Raw genomic sequence first — 10,893 nt, forward strand, 5'->3', positions numbered from 1 at the left:
CCAATACGTTTCGTATTAACGATAATATAATGATGAGAAAAATTATATATTCTTTTATGTTTTTTTTTTTTTTCATTACTCTGCATATTTTGCGTTTTTAACTCGTAATTGCGAGAAATGTTCATCATATAAATAAAATATATTTAACGAATTTGTGCCATAAATTATTTATCAGGTATTATGCGTTTCAAGTACATGAAAAAGATAGTCATACACTATAAAAAATAAAATGTTAATTTTAATTTAAAGACACAGTAGGCTTTCTGATGTAAAAATGTTAAAATTAACAAAAAAATGTTCATTTTAACATTTTTGCATGTTTCAAAAAGTCTACTGTATGTCTTTAAGTTAAAATTAATTTATTTTTTACAATGTATGCATATCTATACGATAACGTATAAATATACATACACTGTATAAATATACGACTTTATCTATGAGTCCGGAATAAATGGCGAATTTGTTGAAAAGACGAACTTAATTATGTGTAATGTCAATGATTAAATGCGAAAAAAAACTGCCGTGAAAAAAAAAAATCGTCCCGAAATCGATCGATTCAGCCAATTAGTTGAACTTGAGTGATCATCTAACTTTTTCCCTAAAGCAAAAAATAAAAATTTTTTGTATGTCGTGTGTATGTATGTACATACATACATTACATAAAAATTTTCAGCTCTATAAAGCTAGCAGGACCAAATCAGCAGAATCAAATCGAACTTATCGAAATTTTTAGTACTCGTTTTGTATTAAATTGTACTATTATGATAATTTTGTATCGTGTGCTATTTCGAAAAAAATCGTGGCAGTGCTAGCTTAATATTAAGTTGGCAGGATTAATTCAAAATAAAAGAAAAAAAGAAAAATAATCAGAAATCAATAGGATTGAATTTGTATTATTTTGCACTGCCAAAAACAATTCTACATCATGTCATTTTCAAAAAAGCAGTGGCGCTACCAGTTTAATATTTAAACTGGCATGACCATTAAAAAAACAACATAAGGGCAAAAATTAACATAAATTTGTACTAATTTGCACATACCATTGAAAGTAAGCTAATATTTTACATGTTTTCTCTTTAAATGACTTTATTAATATAATACTTACAATCTATAAGACATTCGACAAACAACCTTTGAAACATCATTTTATTTTTTTTTTTTAATTTGCTAATCTACCTACAGACAAAGATAAGATTCGCATGTCGCGAAAAAAATGTGAAATAATTTTGTGAAGTTATTGACTTGTAAATTTATAAAAAATATCTCTGCAAACATTTAAATAATTATTATATCATTAGTCATATAAAAAAAATGTAAAATTTTCCGATTAAAATTAAAGCTATCTCATGATTTAAATAACTAAACCTGTAATGAATTGCGCGTTTTTTGATCTTTTGTATATGCTTTTTTTAATGTAAAGGATAAGATGTCGTGTAAAAAATCTTCCGATATTGCATTTACAAAAGAGAAATTTACGAGAATCACTCGTTTAAGTTGCGATCCCAGATTTTTAACTTATTCTATATTTTTATAATTACAAGAATTAGAAAAAGATGAACAGTAAATTAAAGTTGCTTTTATATTGGTAGAACCGGGCCTTAATTGTTCCAAGCAAAATCTGCGATCATAAAAGTTTTCGTTTTTAATCTTTCTTATTTCCATAGAAATAAAAAATTAATAGATTTACTTACGCTGGAAATAATATTACATAATAATTGAGTCATTATACTCATCCTATTGTTATTATTCGATAAATTAATCGCTAATTAATGTCCGTTTCGTATTAATGTATATTAACTTTAATCTTAGTTAACTTTCTTTATTTTTTCTAATTCTCGGAACTAGAAAAAGATAGACTTAGTCGAACTAAGATTAAAATTAAACTACATTGATAGGAAACGGACATAAGTGAATCGGACTTGAGTTCTAGGTCATCTCAAGATAACAGAGATACATCATCGCAAGATAAGTTTCAACTGCGTTAAAATGCCAGCTAAAACATCGAGCATAACCTCAATACAAATCCACAGGGATGTATTCGGTAGCCGGAAGCGAAATCAGCACAAGGAAAATCAGAAGATTTCGTCATTTGTTTGGAGAACAGATGCCAGATGAAACATTGCTACTTTTTATAACTTTGTCAAAGTCTTGTTAAGGTCTGCCCTTAATAAGTAAAAAACAAATAAGAAACAATTATGTGACACAAGAATATGTAAAAGAGTGGAGAGACGCGCGATAACAGGAAGGATAAATGACGGGTAATATAGACAAGAGAAATACTTCAGAGAGTTCGAAATTTACCTTTCTATCGTCCACTTGCAGCATCGCTTGAGATTTTGTTCAGACGGTTGATGCTCTTTACGTTGCAGCAAAGGTCGCAACAGGGCGAATCAGAAATCAACACCTCGCTCCCGAATTGATCACTTTAAGCACCGTACAGATTCCTTCGAACTATTACGAAAGAATCCATATTTTTACCTTGAACGTAAGATACCTTCGAGCACAAAAATATGCCGGCTCGTGACGTACCTTGTGGTCGGTAAGTAGCGTTACAATGACTGATTTTACCGACGAGATGATTACGTCACGTCTTTTCATGGCAGGTATATTCAAATTCGGTCTTAATTGATGTAAATTAACAAATTAAAACATGAGGCATATAATGAAGAGAGAACAAAATATATTAGACAAATGTATTACAACGAACTCCTTTTTTAAAGAAAAATTCACCGCGTTATCTACTATACACAAACTTTAGAATATTATAGGTAGAAATATTATATCACCGATGAAATACTGAATTAAAGACGAGCGGCACTTAGAAAAGCAGAAAGTCATGTGATTGTTAAAATTAATTAAGTAATTAAATTTTTTTATGTGACGCTCATTTTTAGCATCAAAATAAATCGTAATTAAAATTGCTTGATTTTCGTCAATTTTTATTACATAATCTATTTTGACGCTAAAATGAGCGTCATGCGTCAGCATGAAAGAATTTAAAGAAAAACATTTTAAGAGTAAGAAACTGCAGATAATATTAGTTTCATAAAGATGTATATCAATATAACTAGTTCTTAACTTTATGAGAAATTATTTAACGATATAAAACAAATGTGTGAATAACATTGTGTGAATAACATCGTTTGACATCAAACATGTTTGATATTAAAGATGTTGAAAACAAGATTTTATTTTTATTATATGAAAATATTAGAAATATATCGCCTTTTTCTCGATGCGCCCAAACTAGAAATTCGCACGATATATCCACGCATCTGCATCGCTAAGTTGATAATGAAACATTTGAATGGATTGTATAGTTAAAAAAATTCTATTATGTAACGACGTGGTTTCGCATACGTATGCGCCATCACATAGAATTTTTTAACTGTACAGTTCATTCGAGTTCCATTTTGAAATTTTCAGAGTTACTTCGCATAATTGAAGGAAATGTATAATGATTTTTATATTGGGAGTACAAAGTTCGGTCCGTTTCCCTAAAAATAGCTCCAGCTGTTGTGAATGATTCATAGTGACAGCTGATTTTGGCGGTTTCAGAAAGGTTAAACATCTGCTAATAATATTCAGTTTATCGCTTTGAGTTTCGTACAAAAACCTTGATTTTTACTGTGTTTGAAATGTCGAATTTTATGTTAACTAAGCAGCATTTGCGGGAGGTTTTGATTTTCTGCTTTAATTGGAAGAAAAGTGCGGCTGAAGTCCATTGAATGCTTGTTGAAGTTTATGGTGACACTACTCCAATTGATAAAAATGTAGGGAATGTTTTCGACATTTCAAGGATGGAGATTTCAGCGTTGAAGACAAGCCTCGCTCTGGACAGCCAAAAAAATTCGAAGAGAAAGAATTAGAGGCATTACTCGAAGAAGATCAGAGTCAAACGCAAGAGGAGCTTGCAGAATCATTGGGGGTAACTCAACAAGCCGTTTCTGTATGATTGAGAGCCATGAGAATGATTCAAAAATAAGGAAATTATGAACTGAAACCGAGAGACGTTGAAAGGCGATTTTTCACTTGCGAACATTCATGGTTCGAAGATCATGCTCTGTATCTGGTGGGATCAAAAGGGTCTTGTTTACTATGAACTGCTGAAATCTGGCGATTCCATTACGGGCGATCGGTATCGACTACAATTCGTTTATGCATTGTGAAAAAAACGGCCAAAATACGAACAAAGACATGATAAAATTATTCTTCTTCATAACAACACTCGGCCTCATGTCGCTAAAGTCGTAAAAAAATATTTGGAAATGCTCAAATGGGATGTTTTTATCGCACCACTCGCCGTATTCTCCGGACATTGCTCCTTCTAATTACTGATTGTTCCGAAGGATGCAGCAAGTCACCGGTTCATTTCTTTCACAGAAATCGAAAATTGGCCCCAAAATTGGATCACCTCCAAAGACGAGTCATTTTTCGAGATGGAATTCGAAAATTGCCTGAGAGATAGAAAAAAGTAGTAAACAGCGATGGACAATACTTTAATTGATCTGTTCATTCATTTTGTTTTGAAATAAATACATTTTTGAACGGACCGAACTAATTTGTACTCTCAATAAAATTTGTTAATTAGTGAGTTGATGATGAAAAATGTTAATAAAAATTATAAACAAATAGAAAAAATAATTTATTTATATGAAAATGATAAAGTAACCTATAATTCATAGAACAATTTAAGATTTTTAAAATTGGTCTCCATTATATTTTTTTTTTGTACGATTATAAATTGTTTCGATATAACAACTTACAAGCGTGAATAACTTTACGAAAAAAAGTCTCAAATTTTTCTCGCGAAACACGTACTCGGACAATTTTTTTGCATGAATATACATAAACACGCATGAATATTCATAAATATATACAATTATATATGGAATATGTCCATACATGTTCATATATCCTTTTTTCTTTTATAAAATTATTTTTTAGTGTAATAGAAATAATAATAGTGATGTGAAAACATTAAAAATAATTAAAAAGATGATTTTCGTACTATTTGTTTTAGAAAAAAATCAAGTTTAATGAAATGAAAAAAAATTTTTATGTATAATTATATATAAAATTATGTATGAGCAATTTTTTTTACATTTTTTTCGAACTTGTTTTGTTCTAAAACAAATAATGCGAAAATTATCCCTTCAATTATTTTTTATATTTTCACATTATTATTTTTATTAGTTTTATTATACTAAAAAGTAATTTTAGATAATAATAGAGGATGTATGAATATGTATGGATATATTTCATATATAATTATATATGAATATTTAAGCGTGTTTAGCATAGAAATAAGTTAATATATTTAAAAAAATTCATATTAAAATTTATTTGTTACTAGCTCGTACCGTTTATGGCTCGGCACACCAACGCGATATCCAATGAAAATAAATCTTTAGAATGAAAATATCGGTAAAGTTGTATGTACTCATTGGACATAGTGACAAAATGAGACGCGGTAACCAATGAACATGTTAGGAGCTGTAATCTTATTGGCTATCGCATCACATTTTGCCGCGCGACAAACATTTTCGCGTCCAATATGCAGGAGCCTTAAGAATTTCAACCTCTCAGAAATTGTGTATTTCACATGAAATTCTTATTCTCTGTTCCTTTTATTATACGGAGTCCTTTACCGCGCTACGTGTAATAGAAGAGAAAAAAAACAAACGGCACGGTTTGTGCGATTTCTATAGTTATCTAGTTCATTTCTGTATCGCGTATCGCGTACCGCGTTCCATGTAATCTTATATTTATAATCTTTATTTTTTTTTTATAGCGTTTTCTCTTAGCTGCACTATCGCCCATTAGTGCAACACTCATGGCTCCGGCACACTAATGCGATGTTCGCGCAATATCCAATGAGTGTACAGCTTTACCGATATTCTCATTCTATTCTCTTCTAAAGGTATATTGTCATTGGATATCGCGTGTCACGTGCGACGAACATCGCATTAGTGTGCCGGAGCTATGAGTGTTGCACTAATGAACGATAGTGCAGCTAAGAGAAAACGCTAGAAAGTCATAAATATAAGTGGACAACACAGACTCTTGCACATGAGGTATAAGAAAATGAACTAATCAAAGTCCTTTATTTCCTTCTTTGTAAAATAAAGGACTCTAGTTGGTTAATTTTCTTAATAGATCCGACTATGAATACCGGCTCTATTATAGAACTTTAAATTTATTTTCTCTCGTTTTTCTTTTCACATTGTAGAGAAAAATAAAGAACTATGCAAGAAATTAAATTGAAAAGAAGAAACCTTTTTTTCTTTTTATTATTGAGGGGAAAAAGGAACAAATTATAAAAGGAAAAAAAGAAACTGTGCAGGAGTTCAGCCAAAAAAACAGACTTTTTTCTTTTCACATTAGAGAAAAAAAAGAATATGCACTGAACTTTGAAAAATATTCAATTAAAAAGAACAGACCTATGAAATAGGAAGAAATGGAAGCTAGAGGAAACAAATTTTTGATCAACATTATTTAGTATTTTTTTTTTTTGCGTTTAAAATAGATAGTAATTCATTGAAGAGAAAGAGAGAAAAGTGAAAAATAGTGTTCAATATATACAAAGAACAAACCTAAAGGGAATTGTTTCTCTGTTCATATCTACAGATTGCATTCTCATAGGTCGTATACCGGCCTAGTTATTATGATTATTATTTCTCGTTCCTCCAATTTCTTTCGACTTCTATTATTGATAATCGATTATTGTGCTTACCAGTGTTTACATCGGTTCATTTATGGAACTTTTATTAAAAGAAGCACGTGCAAAGTCTTGTCGAGTAGAATCATCGCAATACCTGCCAATTTTATCTATCGGTCTATCTAATCTCATTCACGATTAAGAAAATTGTAACAAAGATTGAACAATAACAAGTATTTATTAAATCACTGTACCAAAAGAAGGATTTATAAGAGAAAAAAAAGGAACAGCGGATTTTCTTACGATCACTGGTAAAAAGCTTTTTGCATATACAACGATAGTGTAAAGAAAAACTCCTTACATATCTTAATCTTTCTATATTACTGCAAAAGACTAATGTTTACGTCAATGTCTCGCATCTAATACAGTTCTTCATTCTATTTTTAGATTTTTTTTATATTAAAGTAACAAGTATGGCGGAGAAATGTGCAAGCACAAACGACGGAGATTATTCACCAGTGAAGAAAATCAAATTGGATGACGGAAGCAGCGACGTAATTGAGAAAAATTTTGACGAGAATGACACGAGTGAGACAGAACTGAATCTATCAGATTTCAAAGTGACTAGAGTGTTGCAGAATAACTGTGCTCGAAAGTTGATATGCATGGAAGGGACATTCGAGAATCGTGAGGGTCAGGCAGTCGTTCTGCTTGAGCAAAAGAGTTTTCCTCATGACAAGATGGTCTTGGAGAAAGATTTCTTCGATGGAAAGACGATCTTTCGAAAGATATTCACCAATGATGTCTATAAAAATTACAATTGTTTTCCAATCAAGGAAAATAATGGTATATTAATCTATCGATTTTTCATGTATTTTAATGGATTAGTTGTTATTTTATAAAGTAATAAATTTTATTTTTCAAGGTTTACACGTGACTGTGATATATCCTGCTTCTCAAACACACATCGATAAATATAAAAGACAAGAATTGTATGTGATAGATGAAACCTATGAACTTTATCAGCAGGTCACTCTCCCTTACATTGAGTCAATGAGTCTGAGTTTGGAGGTATAGTTTATTTAAAATTAACATTGATTTGACATAATTTTGAAGATTATTTAAATAGAAAGCATATTTTATTTCTATATTGTTTCTTTCTCTTTTTCAGTGGATTACTAATATTTTGGAGCATAAAGCTGAACAAGAAAGTATTATTTACGAGGACCCTGACAGGGATAATGGTTTTGTATTAGTAACAGATTTTAAATGGGATAGACAGATGGATACATTGAAGTTATTGGCATTGCCATTTAAAAAAATAAGATCATTGCGAGAGTTGAATGGGTCTCATCTTCCTTTATTAAAAAATATACGAGATGCTGGAACGGCAGCGATTAGTAAAAAGTTTAACATACCTGTGTCTCAGCTCAGAATATATTTCCATTATCAGCCATCATACTATTATCTACATGTGCATTTCTGCTATCTTATGTTTGAGGCACCAGGTAGAGGATTATAAAAATAACAGATATGTATATATTATTTTATGAGTAATTTTAGAATGGATATTTTAACTTACAGTATATTATTTTTTCATGTAGGAATATATGTGGAAAAAGCGCATCTTTTATCAACAGTTATAAGAAATTTGGAACTAATGTCGGACTATTACACGAAAGCAATACTTTCGTATGTTGTGTTTAAAGGAAGTCCACTTTATGAAAAGTTTAAATCGCATGGAGTTTTACAAACATCAATGTGTAAAACACAAGAGACTGTAAATATAGTGTAAATAAGACTGCTTTACTTCGAGAAAACGTAAGTTATATTTTACGTTTGTATTCAATAAGAAATTGATATATATTCTGTTTACTGTTTAAAAATACGAAAAGACAATCACAAAACATGCAATGTTATTAATCAGAAACGTTTTCTGTAGAAATAGCATCATCTTCGTATGAATAAAATATATTAGAATCATATCTTAAATTACTTATAGTTAAAAACAGTAAAAAAGATGTAAGACTGAAGAATACTTATTTTTTACACAATCATTTCTTAAAAAGAGAGACACATATATTTTACATAAATGAATCAAAAAAAATACGACAGTATTTATTTTGAAAAAGAATTTATTTTACATTCAATTATAAAATTTTAAGTTTTTATATATTTTTATTATAACCATTTATTGAATTTAAATAAAAACAAAGTATGCGCGTTATTCATTTAAATAAAAAAAATTATATAATTTCTCTTATATAAGTTCTGTTGCAATATAACTGCAATGAAGAAACAAATTTTGAAAATCAAAGATGATTAAAAATTGACATGATAAAACATAATACATAATTCCAAAATCAAATGTTGTGTTCATCTATAATAGGGATAATATTATACAGTAAACTAATAAGAAATTGATTAGTAAGAAATTGACTTCACATTTAATTGTGATTAATTGATTTCTTATGGCTTACTGCACCATATTGCTCTAATTGTAGATAACCTTTTATTACATTAACACGAGAAAAATTTACATAAAAATAGATTGTATAAGATGTAATGTAATATAGATTGGTAAGGGCGAAAACAATAAATATATTTCATTACTTATAATTTCTCTTGTCGCTTTTAAACCTTTTTATTCGATTGTATTTGTATACGATGCATTGACACATTTAGTAGAGAGTAAAGTATTTCTGGAACATGAGAAAAGAAACTTATATACATATACATACGTACGTACATATATCTGTGTATGCATTCTTGATTTATTAAAAATTTGGTCACAATCGCGTTGCGTAATACAGATTTCTTTAGATTTGCGATAATCATTCACTTTTGTATCTAAGAGCAAAGTAAAAACCATCGTTTTCAATACTATATATTCAATATAATAGGAACCTGTAAGTATAATTGTGCTTTGATTGTAACATAAAATGTGTGAAAATTAAATTTTATATTGCTGCGTTCTGTATGATATTGTCAGCTATGCTTGCTTTTTATATTGCTCTGTAGTTGCTTACATTGAATGCATTTTATTCCGTTTATAAAAAAGGGATCATCGATCGAATCGATGTTACTCACAAGATTGATTTCTAGTAGAAACAAGTTTAACTGTTGTTTCTACAACCAAATCTACAAGAACTCGTTTATTTTCATTAAAAATAACGTTTATTAAAAAAAATCAAAAATGTCGGATGGTGTCGCCAGTGTCAGCATCAATATAAACGATTCACATAAATCATGGAAATTCCTCTTCTTGTTTTTAATCACCGAGGAAAAGAAAGTTTAATATTTGTAAACATGCATCGAATAAAATCGTACAATATAAAAATACAATGTTATTAATCATATCACAGTGCACTAGAAAGAATTTTAATATCACTGTAGTTATTGATGTATAAACTATATGCAATATATATCAGTTTTTACAATGTTATTTTAATAAATATTGCTGTGGAGATTATTTGTAGCATGATATACAATAAAATTATCCATTATTAATATCATCGATAATCTCTCTGCTTCCTTATGTTTTAGAAATCTTGCATAATTATATATCATTTGAATATTTGTATATTCGAAAATAATAAAAAAATAATTCTTAGATGTGCACATGTTTCTTTCCCAGCAAACAATTTTATTTATTTTATACGGCTTTAGAATTTTCCCTTTTTTTTTTTGGAACAACAAATGAGAGAAAAAGGCAGAACAGTATGGATTTCTATATAACTAAGTTGTTATAAATCGTATCTCTCTCTTCTAATTCGTAATATTAGGATATTGCAAGAAGAGGAATCTCAATGTTTTGTTATATTTACATACATACAATTATATTTAATAGGAAATTAGAAGTATGATCTCGAAAGGATGAAAGGAAAATTTATAAAGCATGTATTTTAATATGAAAACAAAAGTTAAATATATTATGTATGACCGATAGACAGAAAATATGCAGAAGGATCATTATAAATATAAGATTATTGTGGTATTGGCTAGAAGTGCCATCGTTCGAAACAGGATTTCTCAAAGCTTGGTTACGAATTAACGGTAGAAACGCATGTATGATAGTGTCGTATATATCTGATTCATACTTGGTGAGTTTTACGATCAATCGTAAAATTATAATCGTAAAAGTTCTCTTAGCCAGATTCTTATGATTTTTCTTTTTAAACTCACTGCCTTATTTATGTTTTATAGATATATATACATATATATATATATAT

General features: G+C 29.3%; 2 protein-coding genes across 2 annotated transcripts in view; one reads left to right on the forward strand and one right to left on the reverse strand.

Annotated features, from left to right (window-relative positions):
• Nucleotides 1-2,521, reverse strand: part of LOC108690881 (UTP--glucose-1-phosphate uridylyltransferase) — an 11,186-nt gene extending 8,665 nt beyond the window's left edge. The window contains exon 1 of the mRNA XM_018198407.1: nucleotides 2,302-2,521. Within this exon, the coding sequence (XP_018053896.1) occupies nucleotides 2,302-2,325 (24 nt within the window). The 5' untranslated portion in view covers nucleotides 2,326-2,521. The remainder of the gene's footprint in view (nucleotides 1-2,301) is intronic.
• A 4,185-nt stretch (nucleotides 2,522-6,706) lies between these two features.
• Nucleotides 6,707-10,893, forward strand: part of LOC108691026 (m7GpppX diphosphatase) — an 11,921-nt gene continuing 7,734 nt past the window's right edge. The window contains exons 1-5 of the mRNA XM_018198641.1: nucleotides 6,707-6,972; nucleotides 7,109-7,507; nucleotides 7,587-7,732; nucleotides 7,833-8,169; nucleotides 8,266-8,482. Of these exons, the coding sequence (XP_018054130.1) occupies nucleotides 7,135-7,507; nucleotides 7,587-7,732; nucleotides 7,833-8,169; nucleotides 8,266-8,456 (1,047 nt within the window). The 5' untranslated portion in view covers nucleotides 6,707-6,972; nucleotides 7,109-7,134 and the 3' untranslated portion in view covers nucleotides 8,457-8,482. The remainder of the gene's footprint in view (nucleotides 6,973-7,108; nucleotides 7,508-7,586; nucleotides 7,733-7,832; nucleotides 8,170-8,265; nucleotides 8,483-10,893) is intronic.

Source organism: Atta colombica, unplaced genomic scaffold (genome assembly GCF_001594045.1).
Source record: "Atta colombica isolate Treedump-2 unplaced genomic scaffold, Acol1.0 scaffold38, whole genome shotgun sequence".
Classification (NCBI taxonomy): Eukaryota; Metazoa; Arthropoda; class Insecta; order Hymenoptera; family Formicidae; genus Atta; species Atta colombica.